At 42.9% G+C, this 24571-nt stretch overlaps 2 protein-coding genes across 4 annotated transcripts; both read left to right on the plus strand.

Moving 5' to 3' along the window:
• Positions 1-1043: 1043 nt before the first annotated feature.
• LOC133890334 (uncharacterized) lies at positions 1044-4210 on the plus strand. The gene is made up of 2 exons (XM_062330739.1): positions 1044-2421; positions 3821-4210. The coding sequence occupies exon 1, from the start codon at positions 1044-1046 to the stop codon at positions 2418-2420; it is 1377 nt and encodes a 458-aa protein (XP_062186723.1). The 3' UTR covers position 2421; positions 3821-4210.
• A 10156-nt stretch (positions 4211-14366) lies between these two features.
• Positions 14367-18531, plus strand: LOC133891376 (uncharacterized). Of its 3 annotated transcripts, XM_062332088.1 has the most exons (3): positions 14368-14697; positions 14839-15689; positions 18223-18531. In XM_062332088.1, the coding sequence occupies exons 1-2, from the start codon at positions 14501-14503 to the stop codon at positions 15683-15685; spliced, it is 1044 nt and encodes a 347-aa protein (XP_062188072.1). In that variant the 5' UTR covers positions 14368-14500; the 3' UTR covers positions 15686-15689; positions 18223-18531. The 3 variants fall into 3 exon arrangements, with proteins under 3 accessions (XP_062188071.1, XP_062188072.1, XP_062188070.1); XM_062332087.1 differs by lacking the exon at positions 18223-18531 and adding an exon at positions 17374-18216 and having other exon boundaries at positions 14367-15689; XM_062332086.1 differs by having other exon boundaries at positions 14371-15689.
• The last annotated feature ends 6040 nt before the right edge of the window (positions 18532-24571 follow it).

A 24571-nucleotide genomic window follows, 5' to 3' on the forward strand; every position in this document is an offset into this window, starting at 1 on the left:
TGGACGCCAGATACCTATCGCTCATTCACTGGACCACAAGTATCTATCCCTTATTAGAACGGCGACAAGTACCTGTTGTCCACTAAATGAGTGACATGATTTATGACTATATTTCTATGAAGATTGCATATTTCCTGAGGAATCGAACTAATTTGAGAAATTTAAACTGTAAAAGGAAGAGAGTAAAAACCAGCATATTGATTCGTAAAGGTAAACGTATATGATTATTACAAAGTTCACGGTACATAGCTTTAAATATTGCAATGCCGAGGATATAACAAGGATTCTATTGTGTGGAGCGGAGATATTTCCCCCTTTCTCCTTCTCTCACACGTTGCTTCGGGCTTCTCTTCTTCTTGGTGACACAGGAGAGCTTGACACATTTGGAGTTCGCCCTATTACCTCCTTAAGATGTCATCCCGAAGGCGGCATTCCTCCTCTCGCCTTTGAAGCTACGTAGCCTGCCATTTTGCGTTCATACTCTCATCGTTGATGTTCCTGTTACCGCTCAAAACATGACTCCTGCCTCTGGCATGCTTCCTCCGATAGGATGGATTCTGGCAAGACTTCACACTTCTCCTCTCATCTCCCCTTCCCCCTCTCTTCGTGTGTTGGTGGGAAACAAAACAAATGAGCATAATGATGTGTGGGGAGGCTGACATGACTATTGATATCAGAATGCTGTTGCTAGTTGTCGCCCATTCAAAAAGCAACAGGTTGGTGGCATCTGATATGGTTACCACCATGGCCTAGTCGCCCAATATGAGGCCTTTGACTCCTTCGGTCGCTCGTCCGACATGAGTATAGATGTGTAAATTTTGAAACTGGTCGTGCACTTGCTCCTTTGACATGAGTATGGATGTGTAAATTTGCAAATTCCAAATTTTAAAAATATATAAATAAATAGGACATTTTTGGGCTCAAACTGGACCAGAAAAGGCCTAAAATTGCTTTGAATCAGGGATGGAGCCCTTGAACGGATTGGCCGAAATAGGTAGGTCCATTTGGGCTGATTCGTTATGTATAATCAGCCCAGATCTACTATGGTCCAAATAGCCCGGAGATTTGGTCCAGCAGAAGCCAGCCGTGCACTTGCTCCTTTGCAGTCTTTGACCCCGACCAAACATGCGCCGGCGTTGACTTTACCAGCGCTCCTGGAGCCCCGATCCCAAACCCTTCTGTCCGGCCGTCCACGAGATGGCCTGACCGGCGGGGCTGACCGACGACCTCCTGGCGGAGATCTTCCTCCGCCTGCCCGAGCCAGCCGACTCCGCGCCTCGGCCGCGTGCGTCTCCTACCGCCGTCTCGTTGCCGACCGCGCCTTCCTCCGCCGCTTCCGCTCGCTCCACCCCGCCCCGCTCGTCGGCTTCCTCGACAACAACGACTTCCACCCGGCGCTCCCGCCCCACGCCTCGGCGCCCGCCGCGCGCGCCGTCTCCCTCGCTGCGGATTTCTCCTTCTCCTTCCTCCCCTCCCCGGACCGCTGGGTTGTCCGCGACGTCCGCAACGGCCGCGTCCTCCTCGACTGCGCACCCGAGGACGCGGGTGAGGAGCATCCTGTATTCACGGAGATCGCGGTTTGCGACCCCTTGCACCGCCGGTGCGTCCTGCTCCCCTCGGTCCCCGACGACCTGACCAACTCGGTGGAGCTCCCACGCCGCGTGGAGTTCGACCGCTGGTGCGAGCTCTTCCTCGCTCCCCGCGGAGATGACGGCGCCGAGGATGCTGCGGCGGCTGACGAGACGTCGTTTGAAGTGGTCTGGATGGCGCAGTGCAAATCCAAGCTGGTTGCCTTCGCCTTCTCTTCCAGTACCGGGCAATGGCGAGCTGTCGCGTCCCTGGCCTGGAGCGATCTGATGACGGGCGCGGGCGTGTCGTCACGGAGCCCTGTGTTCTTCGGGCGCCAATACGCCCTCGGCTGCTTCTACTGGATCATGGATTTGCGAGACAAGTTGCTCATGCTCAACGCCGGGAGGATGGAGTTCTCCATTGCTGACCTCCCACCCGGCTGCCATAGGCGACAGATCGCAATTGTGGAGGCAGGGGAAGCCAGGGTCGGGATGTTTGTCCTCCGTGATCACATTGCAGATGGCGCAGTTAGCCTCCATTATACAGTTAGGAGAGGCGATGGTGACGATTCCAACTACTGGCAGATGGAGAAGATAATCCCATTGGATCCTGGGTTTCGGCATTACATCAGGGGTGCAACGGAGAGGTACTTACTCCTGCTAAGGTTTCCTGAACACCTTAGCTCATCAGGGGTGCATGTAAGCTCATCGGTGGAGAGGGCAGACTTAGAATGCTTTTCACTGGACGTCAAGACTATGCAGCTTGAGAGGTTGTGTGAGTTGAAGCACCACATTCTACGTGCCCACATATATACCAACTTTCCACCATCGCTGTCGTCACAGACTATCTAATGTGGTAAACTCCTTCCTTGCGTAGTTATCACACTACCTTTTCTGATGCTTGATAGTTCATTATTGACTATTGTAGATTTGTAATTGGTAATCTTGTCCACACAGTTATGTAGTGGTGTACTTTTCTATTCTTTGTAGTTTTGGTAATCACAATTCACATACCAGGAACGTAGTTGTAATTTATTACTTGATTGTTCCACTAACATATGTTTCCATTTTAAGATCATCACTCGAGTGAAAGAAAGGATCCTCCATATTATGAGTACTATATCTACCATTTTAGTGACCTCATGAATCGTAAAAATTAATAGATCAAAAATATTATTTTGAAGGAGTGTTATTGTGTTCAAGTTATTGGAGAAGAAATATTAGTTTGAATCCAGTTTACATTTGGACCATTTCATCAGTCATAATTTTTTTCCTTGGAAAAACTCATTCCGTTAAACACGACTTACCTTGTTCATGCTATTGGAGAAGGAAGCATAATAGGCTTTTGGTCATCCTCTGATATATAAATTTATCTCATAATGTTGATTTGAAATAATCTACATTATTAAAATTAAAATGCTAGGAATTAAGATTCTCGGTCATTGCTCCGAATAATGTTGGTTTGGCACGTTGCGAAAGCTGGTGCTGTCCGGTTGGAATCACTAAACTCTATGCTTAGAACTGAAGACTTTAGTTTCAGTTTGTAAGATTGAAATCCGGGAAAACGTCCTTATTTCTAAAAAGGAATTGCTCTGAATACTGTTTGATTTGAAATCAACACATTGTTCAAAGATGCGGGAGGGACTCAGATTTTTTTCTTTAGACATTCATAGTTAGAGCTCCTCGCCTTGATGTCAATCTTCCAACACTTCAATGGATGGCTCTGAGCATGCCATATTGTACTCAATTTTGTATGAGGCAGAGGACCCAGAGTATATGTGGTAGTTATATACTTACAGTCATAGATGACACACTTATAGTATGTTGATTGTCCCAACAAAGAATTTGTGGTTTCTATTCCTATAATAACCTAAGTTATGCATTGTTACATGAAGGCACCAATTCTCATGGTCTAAATTCTTGACGATCTATTACTTTGTGTTTACCTTTCTCTGTCGGGCTATAAATCCCATCATGTACTGCAAATTACACTGATAAGAACATAAAAGTGAGTGTTTACAGTTACACTGTCAAATTCAGTTGAGATCAATATTATGATTGACCAAAAAAAGCCTGCACTCCTACATTATGAGGCTGGTTTATCGTATATTGTTCATCAAAAGTCATAACAATTGTCTTAGCTGTTCTTCTTTCTTCCTTTCCTTTTTTTTCACCTAATCTGTTTGCCAAGTACTATATCTTTGTTGGATATGTCCAATGTATAACCTGATTTATTGTCTTCTTTGTGACAGCTTCAGTGGAGTCGTGGTTAGAGCAACGTTCTAGTCCTCAAGGCTCAAAATGATAGAGTGAGCTTGCTGTATGAACTGTCAGACTGTGTCCCAAATTTCCCATATTCTCATAGACGTGTGGAACTTCATGTTGTGTTGTTTTGGTTAGAATGATGATATAGTAAGAAACATCTGATTGTACTGCATACCCAGTATAGTTACACTTGTGGAGCTGGTATTGTTCGTGTGTATAATTAAACGGTCGTGGGATTGGAGTTATTACCACAGTCAGAAAATGTCTTTGCATTTCTGCCATGTTTGTGTGCTGTGTGCAGTATGTATCCAAAATGCCCAAAAGAATTCATCTGTACGAGATGGTACTAATGTACGGGTACTACTTCTGTAGGGACATTTGATATTTGACTGTGATGTTCAAATTATTGATTGAACTGAAACAAGATGGCGCGGAATTGATAATGACATTTAATATGGACCAGATTTTAAGTGGCTTTAGGTATGCACTCTATGATGCTCCATGTAAATAACCTTTAGTAGATGTGAATGGTAAATTTATTTTATATGTTTGTCACTAAGTGATTGATTTTGTACATTTTTTTTTCCAAACTATGTTGGACAAAGATCCAACTGCCTTGATCACCTAACCTCTTGCCTCTTATGTATTTCATACTCCCGCACTCTCGTCCTCCCTGCTGTCGCTGCCTCCAACCTTCTCATCTGTCCTCACCTCTCTTCTATTGCATTGTCTTTTTCCGCCACCAAGTGCATCACTCCGTAGCCATCCTTGATAAGACTAGGGGAGTTTCTAGTTTAGAATCAACCAGAAATCAGGAGCCTTACTCTCACTGTTCCTCAACCATTGATGATGATCCAAGGAACCATAATTCATATCCCACCTCTGGCTCTTCTTTCCCATTGTTTCCAGCCATTTCTCCTTATTCGCCCTCGCCTAACCTTATTCTCCATCTCCACTTCGCTAACCCATCTACAACAACTGGCCATCGGTTAGTCGTCCATGTTGCCAACACCAACCAACACACTTGCCGCCCGCGAAGTTTCGCCCGCCGCCCCACCCATCCTCCTTAGCATGGCCTCACCGGGAGCCCGAACCCTAACTAAAGGTTCATCTAGCCCTAAGTGTGGTTTTGATAACTAATGATAATACTTATGGATTAACAATTAGGTTGAAAATTGTTAGTATGTTGTTCTATAGGTGATGCATGTAGAAGAGATATGTATCAAGATGAATGAACTCTGGGTGATGCTCGGGTAAGTAATGACAATACTTATAGACTAATAATTGTATTGAAATTGTTAGTAGGCTATTCTATAGGAGATGCATAAGTGATAAAGTATGTATTCATTAAGGAATGTTATGAGATCAAAGAAATGCATTGATGTCATTGAGCTCTAGGTAATGCCCATGAGATAAAGGAGAATCTTAAGAAGATTGACAAGAAATATGAAGGTTAAGTCACTTATGAAGATTAAGTGACTACATGTATGAGACTGCCAATTAAGTGTTTATGGACTAACAAAATTGCTATATGCTTGAGCGAGTGGGGTTAGGCTCCATATGACGATTGACAATAAGAGCAAAGGCCAAGTTATTTGTGAAGATCAAGTGACTTAAGGTATAAAGTTATCAATTAGGTTTCCCTACTCACTTACTTTCCCGCAATTTACTTCAAGCATTTAGTTTTATGCAAGTTTCAATTCTGCATTTACTATTGAGTTCTTTGCTTGCATGTTTGTTTGATTTGTTCTAGCTTGCTTGCTTGAGTAGTTACTTTTCCTTCATCTAGGTTAAAATTGCTATTTGTTCTAGAAATCGATAGAAGTTAAAATTTGATTAGAGCATTGTTCACCTTCTAGGGTCGTTAGATCCTTTCAATTGGTATCAGAGTCTTGTGCTCTTGATAGGCTTAAAATCTTAGAGCAATGGCCCTGGGGAATGGTGATAACATGTCAAAATTCGAGGGAAAGAACTTTACCTATTGAAACTGTCACGTCCCAATTCTTTACTCATGTCCTTAAGCATAAACATATCATTAAGCATCATAATCATCATGTTTATTATTTAGTATTTTGGATTGCTTGCTATCTCAATTGGTGTTTTGATTTTTGTTAGGCGTTTTGAAAATAACAAACGTTAGACTTTTTGTTAGTTTAAGTCTCGCTTAGAAGTTAATTACTTCACCAGTTGTTATAAAAGTTTAGCAACAATTTTTACCTTGTCTCTCTTACAAGTGGGGCCCACCTTGAGCTGGTCCTCACCCCTCCCTCTCTCTCAGCTGCAGCCTGACCCCCTCCTCTCTCACACCTCACTCACTCACTCACTCTATTGCTCTCTCTCCCAGCTGGACAAAGCAAAGGCAGCAACCCCTCTCTTCTCCCTCAAGCACTTTCTTCATTCTTTCCCCAAAATCTCACCCAAGGAGCAAGAAACGAGGTTTGCATATCACTCTATGACATTCTCCGCCTTTCTAGCTCTCCATCCATCTAATTCTTGCTCACATGCATGAATGTTTGTAGGTTTTCCAATTCAAATTCGTCACCTCCCTTTCTCTGAAATTTCAGCAGCTGAGTCATCCTCTCTGCCGAGCATTTCCTTCGATTTCTCCTTCACCAAAGGTCACAAACTTGGGCAAGGGACTTTGGGTAAGTACTCTAGGATTTCCTTGATAGCATCGCAAGTTTTAACTCAGTCTTGGTTGAATTTGTGGAGAGCAATGAAAGATTAGCAAAGTAATATCGTGTTCTTGAGGTATTAGAGATGGAAAGAAGGTTTGGATGATATAGCTAGTAAATCAAGGGTGTAGAGTGAGTGTATTAGGTTTAGAACCAATGTATTAGTGTCATTGCATGTTCATGTGGTTTAGATTTCAACATGCAAGTCGATTCGATCGACGAATCATCGTGAACAATTGTTCTGCAGAACTTCGAAGACTCTGGAAAAATCCAGAGAGTCTAAAGAATTATGCGTAGACTCTGGAAAAATCCAAAGAGTCCGGAGAATTATGCGTAGACTCCGGAAAAATCCGGAGAGTTGTCCAGAGACTCTGGACTCCTGTTACTTTTCGACGATGTTTAGATCTCAAACTTTTGTTGTTTTTTTTGTATGTTTTGTACTTTTAGCTTGATGATAGGATGCATCCACTACTAATATGCATCATGCAGCACATTTCATTGCATCTCTTTCATGTTCATCATTCCACGCGTTCTTCTTTAGTGAACGAATGACCAGAGGGTGACATGGGCGTGATCGAGGGCGATCCGAAGGTTGTTTCTGTTGCTTGTGAAGCTAATCAATAAGGCAAGCATTTAAACATTTTCATCCCATTACTTTGGATCATATATTGTGCCAATTGATAAGTTATTCCCTATGTGTGTTTGCATGTCAATGAGTCTTATGTCGGGTTTTGGGTTAGATCCTATTTGTTGCATTACTCTCTCTTGACATTGTTTATCGCTTGATCCTTCGTAACCTGGGTTGTTCATGTCAAGTAATTATCTAACTTAAAATGAATGTGTTATGCTTAGCATGGCTTAGGTCGTCGGTAAAGTCGAGCGGTGGTTCGGCCATCGTTTGCGAGCTTATGACTTACTATATTTCACAAAGATAATAATAATGGAGGATGATGGGAAGTATGAGATCGTGAGGAAGAGACGAGGTTTGGGTGGGCAATAAGGATGACTCAAGAAAGGAGTCTAGGAGGCTATAGGCTCGTTGAATCGATTAAGCATTGTTCATTGTTATAGTTGGCTCTAGCACTTGTCTGTACTTACCACGTATCTGTATATAGGACGGATGAGCCGAATACCTTGTGTAGCTGTGATCTTTTGGCATGCTAGCCTCGTGTGTTGTCGGCATAATAGGCTTGGAAGGGCTATCTAGTTTGCTCTGGGTGTAGTTCTAGATGACCCTCGTATGTCGAGGCGCATGTCCAAACGGTTGGGGCTTATTTGTGAAAGATTGACATGAGTACCCCTTGTGTGGATCTGTTTGGTCACGCGAGCCGAATGGTCCTCAAGTCATGTGGGTAAAGAGGTACTCCCCTGCAAGGTATATAAAACAATTTGAATTGTCGCGCTCTTGGTTATGAGCACACTTTTGTCCATTTACAGCAGTCGTAGAGTTTCCGTTTGTGATCATGATGGGAGATGAATAGTGATGTTGATGATGGGAGGTTTGGTTCGTATTATAGTTATAGTTATGTTGATGATCTCAGGATAGAATGTTGCTCATGGTTAGATATAGATGCTTACACTTGAGTTAAAATTGCATTTGCTTAAGAACTTACTTAACCTTGAGGCCGAGTTCTTGCTAATTATCCAAATTGTATTCTCCTTAGAGTCGGGTTATTTATAAGTGCTTACTATGGATTAATTCTTGCGAGTACCTTTGTACTTATGTACTTTGTTTGCTTTTCAGGTGAGAAAGAATTAGTTTTTGGCTACTTTACATCCGCTGATGTTGGCGATGGGCAAGAGTAGTGCCTACTACTCGTGTGTGGATATTTTGGGGTGGCGCCTTAGGGCAAACGACGCTACCCACCTTTTGTAGCTATGTACTTTCCACTGCGTAGATACTCTATCGGTATGTGGATCATGTATTTTGTTGTAAAGTTTAATTTGTTTAAAGACTAGTAACTTATTTTGAATTACTCGCTCTTTATTATATATTGTGATGATGTGTTTGTTGTAAAGGCGTGTGTTATGATCCTGAAAGAAAAAACACATGTTGAGACTACCGAGATGATATTTTGGTTAGTCATGAGAAATGATCGACTTAATGACTAATTGGAATATTATCTGGACAGTTCCTCACAGGGTGGCATCAGAGCTTGGTTTAATAAAGTAGCCTAAAAATGCTTAAGATGGGTTCATATAATTTTGTCAACCTCACTAAGATAACCCACTAAAGTTTATCTTTAGTTCTTAAGTATTTGTTCTATTTATTTCCCATCTTATCTTAGAGCTAATCGTACCTCTTCTTGTTGTTAACATGTCTAAATTTGATCTTTAACTCATCTCTTTCTTAATGGGTTAAGGATGACTGCTGTTATGTTGGTAATGGCTACTCGTGCTAAGCGTGTGGAAGGTTTTCATGCACTCCTCCGCGAAATGCTTTGGCGTGCTAACTTCACCTATGAGCCGGAGTATGCGGTATATGTGCGAGGAATTGGACCGGATATGGTGGACTACTTGGCGACTATAGACATTCAAGCAAGGATCATTGAAGGTGGGGTCATCCCCACTACTTCGAGACGATGGGGACTTCAGAAGAAATGGCGGTCCAAGCTGTAGCGTACAAGGTGATGGCTGCACTTCGTGATGAACTGCCAGTTCTCCGTGGATGGTCGTTCATCTATTTTCTAATTTAGGGCAACAACATCAACTACTTTGAAGATATCCCAAATGTGGTCCCACTCAATGAGCACTGCATGGTAGAATTGGTTCGCTCCTGTGAGGAACCGTCCAAACAGTATTCTAATTAATCATTAGGAGGATCATTATTCATAATCACAACCTCAGTGATTAACCAGAATACTATTCTGGTAGTCCCGGCACGTGTTTTATGCTCAAAATCGGAACACATGTCTTCCCAACATGCATATCACAACATAGCTTAAGAAAGAGCGAGTAATTAAAGTTATATTACAAGTTCTTAAGCAAGTAATCATTTGCAACAGTTTACACAAAGAGGAACTACGCAGCGGAAAATAAACCTTAACAACAGCAAAAGGAGAGTAGAACCATATGCCCTTAGGCTCCACCCTAAAAGTTATGCCTCACCAGAGTAGGATGCACTACTCTTGCCCACCACCTGCATTGGCGGGCACGAAGTAGCCAAACAACGCATCACCCTCACCAGCAGAACCTGAAAACACGGGCATGAGTACAAAGGTACTCGCAAGACTTAAACCATATAGAGCACATATACTTAGCTCGACTCCAAGGATTATGTATTGAGCTGTTAGCAAGAGTAGGCCACAAGGTTAAGTAAAACATATGCGGTAAGCAACCTAGACACATATGTGTGAGCATCTATACTTAACTAAAAAACAGCTACACTTCTGCCCTGTAAACCACAACTTGGATATGTATGTATAGTAACCATAGTACCTCATCGACAACCCACCAACAAAACCATCACACCGTAACCTTATCCCACATTCGTAAACTCTACGACCGATACAAATGAAACAATAGCATGCTCATGACCGAGAGCGCGGCAATTTGAATTGTTCTTACACCCTGCAGGGGTACAACTTTACCCACACGACTTGAGGACCATTCGGCTTGTGCTACTCACGAAAGTACACACAAGGGGGTACTCGAGTCAACCTTTCTCATACCTGGAACCACCCACTTGCAATACCTCTATGGCACCGGGGTTACCGCGAGCGTGTCCCAGACACCTCCGGCTCCCCACCACCTTGCTTCTCCTTTTCTTTTTCTCTTACACGTCATAGAACCTCAAGGCAAGTGTCGGCACAGCATAAAATAATCGGCTTACCTTACCATTAGATCAGCATGTGGTGAGTACGGTAAGTGCTAGAGCCAATTGTACCGACGAACGGCCTTAAACGATGCAAGCGGTCTATGGTATTCGGGCTCCTCTCCCGAACTACCCAGAGGACTCCTCCTAGGCAGAAGATACCCCTAACACCGCCCACATCTCGTCTCAATCTCACATCTCAACCATTCATCTCAACCTTACCTTCGTATCTGTAAACAGTGATTAAGCCCTAAGCTCGCATACAATGGCAGCACCGTCGCTCGACTTCTACCGATGACCTAAGCATTGCTAAGCATTTCGAATAAATCTTGAAGCTAGACACCAACTATATCATCAAGACTACAAGGATAAGGATTCATCAATAAGTCAAGGCAGAGATAATACATCAACATAGGTTCTACCCATATTAGCCCGACACTGGACTCAACACATGCAAACATATATAAAGGGCGTAGTATGCTTAGATGCTTGCCTTGCTACTCCGAGGTTTGCCTAATACTTCCTGAACAGAACTCACAGAAATGGTGTGCCTCGATGTCAACCTCGATCACACTCGCGTCACACTCCGATTCTTCGTTCACTATTGAAGAACGCATGCAATGATGAGCACGAATGATATGCAATGACAGATGCTCCACAATGCATGACAAGGTGGAGATGCAGTGCATCATGACATGAGTTTAAGCCTCAAAATTTTCTTAATTTGGATTAATGTTAAGCATCTACTTATTTTTCTGGATTAATTAATCTTAACACAATGCTTAACCCTAAATAATCATGTCTAACATGAGCATGATTATTTTTAATGAGCAGGGAATCAATTAACAAGATTTACAAAATTGATTTCATCAATTTTGGAGTTACCAATATTTAATTATGGATTAATGAAGCTCAAATCTATTTTATTAACCCATGCAATTTAAATACACATTTCATAGCTCCCAGTATTTTTATCATGTAAGTACTGATCATATAAACCTAACAAAATTGGTTTCATGATTTTTGGAGCTATACACAATTTCCTATGTATTTTACAAATTCCAGCTGATTTAATATTGAACAAATATTCTAATTCGCATTTTCTGGAATTTCTCGATTATTAAAATTCCTGGAATACTCTTTGCACTCCCGGCCCGCTAGCCACTAAGGCTGACAGTGGGCCCGGCTGGTTTGACTCGGGTCAAAATTGAACCCCGCCCAGGTCGGCGGCGAACGGCACAACAGCATTGGCCGGGGAGGACAGTAACGCAATCAGTAGAGCGCGTGAACTCGACTGGTGTACATGTCGTCGACGGCGATGGCCGGAAGGCAACGAGCGGCGGTGCACGGCGGAAACAGCACGGCGGCGATGCGGTTCGGCGAGCCGACGGTTAAACGACGACGCAATCGAGCTGGACGAGCACCCCTACAGCATCTACGCAAGCATGTGGATCCAACGGCGCGGCTAGTTTTCGACAGGCCTGACGGTGGCCCGGCCGGCAGCATGCGCCGAGGTGGCGGCGGCGAGTGGCTCATGTGGAGAAGCGCGCCGGCGACAGGGAAAAGGGAAAACTAAGCGTGCAACGGGTTCAAGAGATCGCGGGGAAGCTCACCATGGTGTCGGTTGGGCCAGAGAGGCGGTGGTCCGATGGCTCAGCAGTGAGGTGCGGAACTCGGCCTTCGGAGACGAAGAAGAAGGCGCCCACACAATGGGCCTGCAGTGGATTCGGAGGGGAAACGGCCGGGGAGACTTCGGTGAAGCTCCACACGAGCTCCTGGGGGCTTGGCCGGGGCGGAGGTGAGCTCGACGGCTCAGATTTTTACCGTCGGCCAGTGTGTTGCTCGGCTACGCTCTGTGTGCTCTGCTCTTGCATGCGCACGACAAGTGAGAGAGGGAGGAGAGTAGAGAGAGGGAGGGGGAGAAGATAAGGACTGCGGCCACTCCTCGATGCCGTGCTCTGGCTTTCCGGCGACGTGGCTGGTCACAGAAGTCAGCAAAATCGGTGGCCGCCCAGTGCAGTGCTCGGCGAGAGGGAGAGGAGGTGAGAGGCAAAGAGAGGGATGACATGTGGGGCTGATGAACAGTGACCGACTAAGGAAAATATCATATCCACTTCTTCTATTCAAAAGAATATCTTACCATGGTCCAAAAATTGTGTAACAAATTTTGTGTGAAACTACAATTCATATGCAACCCATTTTTAACTAGTTTGAACCATAATTCTTGAGCCAAATTCGAACTAAAATGCTCCAAACATGCAACCTTTTCTAACTTGTGGTAATTTTTATGCCTTCAAAACCATCCCCAAAAATTTGGAAAAATTCATTTATATTCTTCACATGATAGGGACTAATTTCTAAAAATATTTCCAGCTCTATGTTGTATAGTAATATGGTGAGTTACTTAACAAAGCATCAATTAATATCGATTTTCACAATTTATGTTTAATTGAAAAAGCATGTTCATAATTCACCAAAACAATTAAACGTGATAACAATGATGTTTATGATGCTTAATGATATGCTTAAGCCATTGGGGCTGTTATAGCTCCTTAGACCAATCCTACCGTCGTGTGGTGCCTGATTTGTGGGAAATGCGTAGGCGCTACAACAAGTTGCAACATGCGTTGAAACCATAAGTGCGTTGTGGATTGGTGAACCGTGAGGTGTTGTATGGTGAGGGCCATATAATGCTATATGGTATAGCACCTCACACTCACCGCTTTCTGGTAGTGCAAGGCACACGGGTACCTCGTCCCCGTGGCTGAGGTGCGAGAGCATCCGTTGTGTTACAAGTGCCACAATTTTACAACTCAGGCTACACAAGGGAAAGTGCTATTTGGCGAGTCACAACCTCTCTCACACTCTAAGGACATTGATGATACGGGCTCCCCTCAACATCATCTCTTGGATGAATTTTCGGAGGACTTTGTTTAGGATTCATATCGTGGGTGGTTTTAAGTCGGCAGAGCTTTATTTATAAAATAGGACGTAGTTTCTTTCGCAAACTTTTGGACGATTAAGTTAGCTATATTATGTCATATGTATGAGACTTGTATGTTGTCACTTTAGGTTGTATGAGTATTATGACTGTTTAATAGGTCTTTCAATTTTGTTGATTATGGTTTATTATTCTGTCATTTTACTCCTATTGCATCGACGCAATCGATAAAAAAGGTAAGAAGGTAAGAGACGCATCCAAATAGAGGTCAATATCAGAGGCTCAACTAGTGCGATGTAGGGGCCTGATATGTCCTTTACGGTGATAGTAAGAGAAATGAATACGCTAGCAATGACGTATAAAAATCCACCATACGATAATAATGTGACGTCAACAGCCGAAGCCATATGGCCAGGAGTGGCGCTGCAGAAATAGGCAATTTGTTGTATGAGAATTCAGCTTTCATTCGTGCTACATTGCGTGGGTAGACCAGACATCGGCACAATCACGACGTATGTTCTTGCCCCGCCACACGAAGGATTGGATGAATTCTGGTGCGCCGGCTAGATGGCCTCTCAGGCACGCGAAAGCCTCGTGCATCCAGTGACGTTGAACGCGCGACGGCACACACACATGCCTAGTGCCGGATTTCTCAACGGTGTTGGATACGAGCGAGTTTGCGGCGACTGAGGACAATCAACTGCACCGCCCCCGCGGCCGGCGTGGTGCGGTCTTGCGCGCGCAGCGGGAGGCCTCGACACGGCACGGGTGGCGCCGCGGTGGCATCGAATAGAAAGGCACCACTTCAAAAAGTTCAACTGTATGGTGACACCAATATACGATGACGATAACGATTACTACTATTATTTAGGCATTTTATGCTGACATTTAGATAGACCACGTTATAAATGAATTTAATTCTTAAGCACTATGATACGTACAACTATCAAAGAGCTTAATTAAATCACTTTGTCGGTGGTCCACTTGTGAATTAAGGTGCTCGAAACACATCTTATGATAATAGAATTACATAAATAGGTTCTAGGTGAAGTATTTTCACTGGTTCCTCAATGGTGCAGGACAAATTTTTGTACTGACGTTCACCGGACTATGTGGACTCGCTTGGACTAAAGCATGACTCGTGTGACACTCGCTAGTCGCTAGGCCAACACAGTCCCCAGTCCCCAAACTGCACAAACCCTCGATCCCTTCGCCGGAGGCCGGTGGCCAGCCGACGATGGCGCCTCCGGTTCAGCCGGTCCTCCCCCGCCTCGAAGCCACGGTGGCGCCGCCGACGAGGCAGCCGCCGCCCCTCGCTGACGAGATCCTGGAGGAGATCTTCCTCCGGATCGCCTCCCCCGCCGATCTCGCCCGCGCCTCCGCCGCCTGCGTCTCCTTCCGCCGCCTCATCGCCGACCCGTCCTTCCTCCGCCGGTACCGCTCCATCCACCGCCCGCTCCTCCTCGGCATCCTCTGCGATGGGTTCCAGCCCGCCGAGGCGCCCCACCCCAACGCCCCTGCTGCCCGCGCTCTCGCCTGCGCCGATGGCTTCATCTTCGACTACCTCCCTGGCAGATGGCAACACTGCGACGTCTGCGATGGCCGCGTCCTCCTCCAGTGCATCCCTGACGACGAGAAGGACGGCGTCTACTTCCCGGACCTCGCCGTGTGCGACCCCTTGTCCAGGCGATACCTGCTGCTGCCTCCCATACCGGACGACTTAGTAGCCTCTGCCCAAGTACAGGAACATAAGATCCGATTCTTCGACGCCTTCCTTGTCCCATCTGGACACGAGGAGGAGGCATCATTCAAAGTGATTGGCAGGACGCATTGCACGGAAAAGTTGGTGGTATTTATCTTCTCGTCGGGCTCTAGCCGCTGGAGTGTCGGTACATCTACCAGTTGGGTCGATCTAAGCTTGAATACACCACCAGGCATCATTCTGGGTTGGCCCCATTATGAGTATGGCTGCTTCTACTGGAAAGTGAACTGGAGGAACAGGTTGCTCAAGCTTGACATCAACAGGATGGAGTTCTCCACTGTGGACCTTCCCCCTGACCACGATGAGCGGGATGTTGTCATTGTGGAGGCAGGGGAAGGCAGGCTTGCGATGCTTAGTCTCATTAGGAATGGCACAGCTGTGGATTATTACACCATTATGCAAAATGAGGGCGAGAGGGTCAATGAGTGGCTGGTGGAGAATGTAATCCCATTGCCCTGCCGTTGTAACTTCGTTGGTGCATCTGAAGGATACATTTTCCTTCTAGGTGTTCAAAAAACCCAAGACACGGTGGATGCAGTGTGTTTCTCACTTGAGATTAAGACCTTGAAGATTGAGAGGCTCAGTTCAATTAAGTACCTTTATGTTCATGTCCACTCGTACTTTGGGTTCCCGCCATTCATGTCACCGAGAAGGATATGAACTGGTAAGGTTTTTATCATAGTCTCCACTGGAATTTTGTGTTTTGCATGCATTTGCAGTTCTGTCATGTGATTTGATGCAAGAATAAGTTTATGTATGTATTGTATGTTTTAGCCTTCCACGGTTCATGTAAAGCTCAGACTGTGGGTGCATCTAGGGCTTCTCTGGATATTGTGGTCAACATGTAGTGTGGACTATTCGATGATTTGTAATGCTAGAGACTTGTAGGTCGTTCCAGATTAACTTTTTTTTAGAATCGATTATATTAACATGGTTTTCTAGTTTCTAACTATTCTTTATTGCGGCTTAAATAAGACATTCATAATCTAGTGTGATGTAAATGGAACCTTGTACTATAGAAACCATCTGTCATGGTACATCCCACAGTATTTAGCAAATCAAGAAATTAAAAATATCATTTTACAGGAATAATTTATTCACAAGATGTTGAACAAGAGGTATAAATTCGTCTTTTCATTTGCCTCCTGAAGCGTTTTGCAGATGGAAATGTTTGTTCATGTTTAACTGAAAAACTTAAATTTGGCAATTAAGTTGGCTTCTTAAAAACTACATGCAAACAAGGGATATTACAGGATATGATTTCACAAGCCCCGATTTGTTCTGCTGGGTACTTTACTTTTTCATATGTTGGATTATAACAATATGTGCGGGTTTGGCACCAAGATGACAATTGTATATTTTGCCAGCTTATATTTTGATCATATACCTTGAAGGAAAGTACTTTATTGTTTTGGGTATTCCGCTCATATATCTTTAAGAAAACCTTGAAAAAGTTCCATTCGGTTGGGTATCATGCCTTCAAATTTCATCAATTAATCAAGTAATATACGCATATATTCTGTTACAGATTTATAGTTACCATTTGAACTCCAATAATTTTGTTTTCTATAAGCAGTCCCCTTCCATCTAATGGATCATGTTTGGTGTGTCCTTTATTGTTTAATTTTCTAAGACAGCTCTGTAGCTGTGGACGGGTATTGAAGATTTCATGTTTATCAAAATCCTAATGATCTTGTTGAAACAGTGATTAGTCCCCTTCCGTCCAATAGATCATGTCTGGTTGCGTCTTTTATTTTTATTTTTTCTAGGATGAATTGATAGTGAGGATTCAGTTATCGATATCCCTATGACCTTGTTTAAGAAGTGATTTAGTCAAGGTATTGTTGGGCTTTGATGCGTTTACTGCCCTGTCTGCCATGCTTATGCAAGTTTCCTATGCCAAGTAAGCATTGACTAAAGCATATATCTGCTAAGACCTTACGGCCTGTGTGGTATGTGTGGTATAGGGTTATGGAACTTAAACATTTCCACTGTTTGTATTTGTAAGAGTCAATTTTGTTAAATTGCATGTATGTTGGTATAACAGGCCAACGAATACACGTTTCCTATTGAATTTTGTTGAACCACATGTACTATGAGCAAATATCTCAATTATCTGCAGTCTTGTTCCGTTGGATTTAACGAAATCTGACTGTTTGGACATGCATGCCAGTGTGATTGATATGTGGGACTTAACTACTGCCAATGTACAAAATATGTGGTGAAATGTGTATTATTCTGATACTTTTCTCTAAGTATACGTAGTTATGTGAAATTAACATTTTACCATAAGAGCATGTAAGCTAAATAGTACTTTGTACTAAATTGCATTCATTTTGGGCTTACAGAAAGTTGGCTTGATGGGTTTATGTGGCATAAACAGCTTGGCTGAAGACGCTTTGGTTCTAATGGGTTTTGATCTGTTGCTTCTCTTGCATGTGCCTGGAGCCCGATGTTGTTCTTGTTCTTAGTGCAGCTATTTTCAATGCATTACTTTTGTGCGTGCTGCCAGAATTTGGTATTGTGACAACTGTCCCTATGTGCTAGAGTGGGAATTATTTATGAGCCAATCACAATAGCAATAGCTTGTGCTCTTCTTTATGATTATCGTTTTTCTTGGGATAACTAAAAAGACAAGCACAGTAGCTAGATTAGGAAAATTATTTGTGATTTAATTCCATCATCTTACCTTGTCATTTCATGGTCGTGAAGTAGCTTTTTCTTTGTGTTCAAACGGATCAGGATCAACTGAATTACTTGACCTTTGGGGAAAGAGACAGGGTACTTACTCCAAATTGATGCTAGTACAATGGTTTGGTTTGTAATTGCTTGCCTCTTAGTTCTTTTAGGAAACATTTTCCTCCAAATACCCCTGTACATTTTTTTTGGTTGTAAAGAATACAATTATACAACATTTATTCATTCCATGTTTACGCGCATAGAATTAAAACGACAAGTAAATTGGACTGGAGAGATTGTCGTCCTTCATAACTGCAAATCAATGATGTTAATGTGTCTCTAATACTTACTTAAAAAATGGCTACATGTCTTGTAAAAATATTAGTGTTAACGCCCTTTAGTTTGGAGTCAAGACTACTTTTGAGCAACTGGGCAATTATGTTTTGCCACTGAAACTGTGGAAAGTAAAAGTTTATACTGCATCTGCAATCGTACTTTCTAACTACATCCAGTTGCAGGACTAAATTCGCATCCGAGCTAGGGCTGCTTCTGTGCCATGCTGCTGGTCTGGAGATTGGCGATGATGCAGGCCTTTGTGTTTCACTTCTGTCCGGTGTGTCTGGTTATCCTATAGTCTACTGATGCCGTCTGTCAAACTCTACCGATGTTCAGCCCGACATGGTTATCAAACTTTGGTTGCTCAATGTAACAATGACATCTAGTTGCTATGATCCCCATATCAAGTACCAGATGCCAACTGTTATAGGCATTGTATGTTGCAAAATCATGTGGTGTTGATGTTTTGGAGAAGTTGGATTGTGACTGTATGATGATGACTGCGTAAGCCGTATGGCCAGGAGTCTCACTGGAGAAGGAAACATTTTGCAGTTTGGGACTTCGAGAAGATGGCGCATCCATGTCCCACCAGTGGCTCGCCAGCACCTCTTTAGTGCTTCTCCGCCGCCCACCTGACGTCAGCCACCACCACCGTTTCGGTCGCCACTCTATCATCCCCTCTAAGGTGGCCTCCTCTCCTCCCTAGTGGTTATCTGCTGCCCACCTGTTGTCCGTGACCACCGCCACTTGGCCAGTTGGCCATCCCTTCACAAACATTCACTTGTCAAGTGTATTTTTTAAAAAAATCAAAAATAGACAACAAACGTCATCGTATTTACCAAAATAGATAATATATCGGTGTATTTGTAAATTTATTATCTGTATTCGGCATCTCAAACACCGAAAACTCCATGTATTCGGCATTTGAGGTGTCGAATACGGTGCACAGTACCATATTCGACACCTCATGTACCGAATAGAGACCCGCGTGGTGTTGCCGTCCCTTAACGTCACGTCCTGTCATCGCTTTTAGTGCGCTGGCCGCTTTGGCTTTGTCGGTTTTGATAGCACCCCACGCGCTGTTGTTTCCGCGTGCTCACATGTCTTAGCTATAAGGATCCCTCGCGCTGCCATGTTTCGCTATAAAGAGACACGGGCTGGTAAGAAGATGCAGCGCTGCGAGAAGAGAGGAGATGAATAGCGCGAGCAAAGGAGGAGAGGAGAAGCAGCAGCGCGAGATGAGAAGAATCAGCCTGAGGCGAGGAGGAGTAGCAACACGAGTTACAGTAAATACTTAAATTATGTATTTAATTAATACTTACAGTAATAATAGTAATTAGAGCAAGTAGATTGTTTAAACCATTCAATTACATTTGTATAATATTTGTTTAGTTTGATTATATGAATTTTATTATTTGTTTAGTCAATGTAATAGTAATTAGCGTGAATTTGTATAATAGTAATTAGTGTGAATTTGTATAATAGTAATTATTTGCTTAGTCAGAGTAAGTAGATTGTATAATAGTAATTAGTGTGAATTTGATTAGCCAGTGTAATTAAATTATTTAATTAGTTTAATAACATGATGGTCTAGTGGTGGCACTTTGTGCTGTTGGTGATGTAGGGTGGTGGTCTAGTGCATGTATGCTCTCTATACGTGTAAGTAGGATGTCGGTGAAATGAGAGAACAGATAGAAAAAGAAAGGAAAAGGAAAAAAATAAATTTTAGAAAGATTAAAAAAAAAACTTGGGTTAGATAGAAAGATTCAATTAAAATCACAATGCACCAAAAATTGTCAAATTGATTTTTTTTAATTAATAGTGGTGTGCGCCTGTTTAATTAGTATTTTAATTCAATTCATTAAAATATTGGTGCGTATCGAACAGTTGCATGGACAGAGAGGTGGTTAGGGATGGGATGTGATGAGAATGATGGATGGATAGTGGTGTAAGCATGTTTAATTATTTCATTTGAATTCAATAATGATGATTTAATTAGCATTGTTAATTACTTAAATATTTAGGATTGTTAAGTATTGTACTATTTAATTTGCATTGTTAATACATTTATTATTTATCGACAAGCGTAATTAGTTGTATATCGTATATACATCTAAGTAGTTATTTTATTAGATGTACCTTTCTTTAGCAGATACGGTATGATTTTTCATATTTATTATGGAGAACGTTCCGTAGTTTTGCACGGGATGCTCGTAACAATTCAGAACTGCTAGCACATAGAGAATTCGGTTGAGGTACCTAATGACCTAGATGGTCTGAAATTACATATTATAAGCCTTTTGCGTGTAAACTAGAAATCTCATACTATTGTCTTGGAGGGTGTGCGGCCACAGCTTGTTACAAACAGTTCGGTCATTGTCCATACGTTGTTCGAGATGAGAATGAACAATGAATGAGCTTTATATTCACGCATGGCATTGGACGAGAACTTTGATATGGGAGTATACATAAACATAGTGCTATGACTGGTGCAAGGTGATGCAGTGACTACTGTGGAAGGATCAGGCCAGTAGGTGATGCATGAATAGGATGTAGGGCACGTCAGAGAGGGCAGAACCGGTAGAGAGGGAGCTAGAGTGGACCCTTCTGAGGTAGATGCATGATGCATGGATGATGAACCCGTTGGTAGTGGAAATGAAGAAGCTGCTGACAATAATGACTCGGTACAGACGATCCAGTACTTTCGTGGTGCTGGGCTGCTGGATTTTGCTGTCATTGAGTATAACACCTTATCTAACTGAGGATACCAAAACAACGACATCCAGATCGAGCTATAGTTTTGTAATAGGGGAGTCATCCACTTTATTAGCAACTATGCTGTAATGATAAGAAGGGACTATAAGTGCGACCTATTTAACCCTACGGAGTATGAGATCAGATGTATGAAGCACTCGACTTGTCTTTACTTTGTACGAGCACATAAGCCAAAATATGAGAACTATTTTGTGATCAGTAGACATACCCCCCCATATACATGCAACGAAGAGGCTATTAGGAATGTGAGCCACACCGTTAATGCGAGGTTCATACCCCAACTCCTCCTCACCCTTTTTGGCATGGACATTTGTTTGTCGCCAAAATCTATTATAGAGGAGGTGCAGACTAAGACGGGTATGTTGATCAATTATCACACCGCGTGGAGAGCGAAGCAGAAGGCGTTGAAGATGTTGTTTTGAAGGTTTGAGAGTCTTACAACTATGCTCCGAGGCTACTATAGAAGATTTCCATGAAGAAACTAGGGACTTAGGGGGCCATGGCGGATAAGCCGATCAAGCTAGAGAATAGGTCATACAACACCACTGACTGATACCTCATTAGGTTATTCTGGTCCTTTGGATAATGCATCAAAGCTTTCAGACATTGCAGGCCAATTGTATACGTGGATGCCACATTTCTGAGTGGCAAGTATCATGGTACCCTTATGATAGTGATAGCTGTGGATGTAAATAATCAGATCATTCCTCTCGCCTTTGCAATGATTGAGAGTGAGAACAATGATAGCTGGTTGTGGTTCCTCACTTTGGTGAGGACATGTGTTGTGGGCAACAGGGAACGAGTTTGTATCATCTCAGACCACAACAAAGGCCTTCTGCATGCGTTGGACGTGCTACATGATAGCACAAACTATTCTATTGCATGGCCTGATGTGGAGAGAAGATAGTATATGTGACACTTGGGAGCGAACCTATACATAAGGTACCGCAACAAGTCTCTTGTAAAGAGATTCAAAGGGTTGTGTCTGCAGTACTAGCAGACGAAGTTCAACGAGATATGGAGAGAGCTAAATGAGATCACTCGTAAGATGATGGTAGATCAATAAGCATAGGAGGACCATCTGCGAACGCAAATGGTTGGAGAATAAACTATCATTAACCGTTCATGTGCTACATTTAGCCAGTGAATAGCGGGGAAGCCGGTGGAGTGTTGGGCTCTAATCCATGACACTCACGGTGCCAGGTTAGCACATAGAATTTAAATGGTCATGTTGTACCCTTTCTTATGTATATATGCCTTCTAAAATTATTGTATCTTATATTAGGTATACCATCATGACAACGAACATAGCGAAGACGTTTAACAATGTCTTAAAGTGAGTACGGGGCCTCCCGTTGTGTGTTATTATTGAGCTCACATTCTATAGAATGGTAGACTACTTTCAATACCGTGGTAATGCTGCTATGAATTACAGCACGCAGTTCGCACCTAAGGTGGAGGAAATCATATCCAGAAGGATGAATAAGGCACACTTTCATCGGATGAGGATCTACGACCTAGCCAACAATGAATTTGATGTCATGTACTGCTGTAGGTATGCTTTAGAGTATAGCGCAGAGAACACCATGCAACAATGTCAACTTAGGTCTCACGAGGTGAAGTGCACATGCAATAAACAAAAACTGTACCATATCCCATGCTCACATGTCTTACCCACTTGCAGGGACATGGGCGGCAATGACGAATCACAATACATAGCACCATTTCATGATCAATGCATTAAGGAGCACATGGCTTCCAAAGATGTGATCCTTCAACATCGGAAGCAACTACAAAACGATCGAAGAGTCTAAGTGAGTACCTTATCCTAGAGCACGATGCATGGATCCTAGAAGGCCTAGAGCCACGAGGCTACAAAGGTAACATGGATGAAGCAGATGCTATTGACGTCCTACACTAGTGCAAACTTTGCAAACAACCAAGCCATGTCAGGAGGACATGCCCGACTCGACAGTAAATTATTAGGCCACTATCGAACTATAGTGTACTAGAGTTATTGTATTTTAGTTTATTGTTTTAAGTTATTCATAGTCATGGTTTGTATTCTAAATTTTTATTCACCTATTAATTTTACGACTTATTTTGTAATATATCGTATGATATTGGCATCACATACGATGTTTTTTTATTGAACCATGAAGCTTTTTATTCATCTATTTATTGAACCATGAATCTTGTAATATATTCTAATTTGTTATTCACATACTTATTGAACCATGAAGCTTGTAATATATTCTAATTTGTTATTCACCTCTTATTGAACCATGTAGCTTGAAATCATTGTCATGGCTCATGATGGTCTTCCCGAACTTCTTCAGTAGCGGTACGACGAAAACCATAGGGGACAGATAATTTTCACAAGGCAGCAGGTGCCACAATTATATGTGTTTTTTAATTGTCATGATAATTTACTACTAACTCAGTACATGCATTGGATATCTTTTACAGTTGCTTCTGTTGCGAGGCCAGAGTATCCACACAATTAAGGAGGTAGACCCTCGATTCTACGACCCACTCGCACGGGTAGGACTACTAACTTTCGCTCTCATGATGGCCAGAGTTTACATGGCGGGTGGTGGCATGACACCTCTCCCACCAATTGAGGAGCCACTGCTCACAGGTCTCGTCGACCGATGGCGTCCTGAAACGCACACATTCTACTTTCTATTTGGCGAGATGGCTGTAACATTGAGAGACGTGGCCATACTGACCGAGCTGCCAATCGGGGGTGCCTCGTTAGTAGTTTCGCGATTAACAAAGGAGCAGTGGAAGGGTTACATTGAGGACAGGTAATTATTTGTTATGTAATGCACTTCAACTATTGTAGTACTATTTAAGCTTCATTGATTCTCTGCATCTTGTAGGTTTGGTGTGCAATATGATAAGAAGAATATTGGCCTCTCCATATCCTATATTCATGGGCTACCATAGTTTGGTCCATACCTACCGGATGTGGACGAGGTTATATTTATACAACACTATGAGGAGTACTTGTACATCCTGTTGGGAGGCATTATGTTCTGCAATACGGCAGGGTATTATGTCGTTCCCCATATTGTATTGTTAGTGAGTCAGCTCGTGTCACATCTTTATGAGCCAACATCTTATAGTTGGAGATCTGCTGTGTTGGCTGTCACCTACAGATAATTATGTGATGCAACCCAGCGATCAAATAAGAAGGGATCTATTACAGGCTGCCTACACCTCTTACAACTATGGAGCTGGGAGTATCTCCCTGTTTGTCGGTCTTGGATGCTCAAGAGCTACTATCCAGTCCTTATCTATGATGGCATTGCAGATGACATGAGGCCTACAATGGGGTATTAGTGGATGCATACCAGGTTGAGATGGAGTTAGCAACAAGATCATGGTAGTTACACCCGAGTGATCAGTGATTTAAACATCCTTAGCACCGATCTCATGGAGTGGGATCAATGATGTATGGCACGGGTGACCAAAATTACGACTGGAGGGCTCATCACATCATATTGTTGGTGTGACTCGGACTTATAGATGACCGGATGCTTCTTGTTGTACATAAACAACGTGGAAGTATATTGTCTTGAGCATGTATATAGGCAGTTCGGGTACCAATAAGTGGTGTCAGTACCTCCCCCATGAGACGTCTGTCGGGTGCTTGAGTAAGTGTATTATTGTAAGTACTATTAGTACTTTAGGTGATCCATGTTAATAAATTATAATTATTTATGTCACGTATATGAGGAGCGCACAGGG

The sequence above is a fragment of the Phragmites australis genome, chromosome 14, assembly GCF_958298935.1.
Source record: "Phragmites australis chromosome 14, lpPhrAust1.1, whole genome shotgun sequence".
In the NCBI taxonomy this organism is placed as follows: Eukaryota; Viridiplantae; Streptophyta; class Magnoliopsida; order Poales; family Poaceae; genus Phragmites; species Phragmites australis.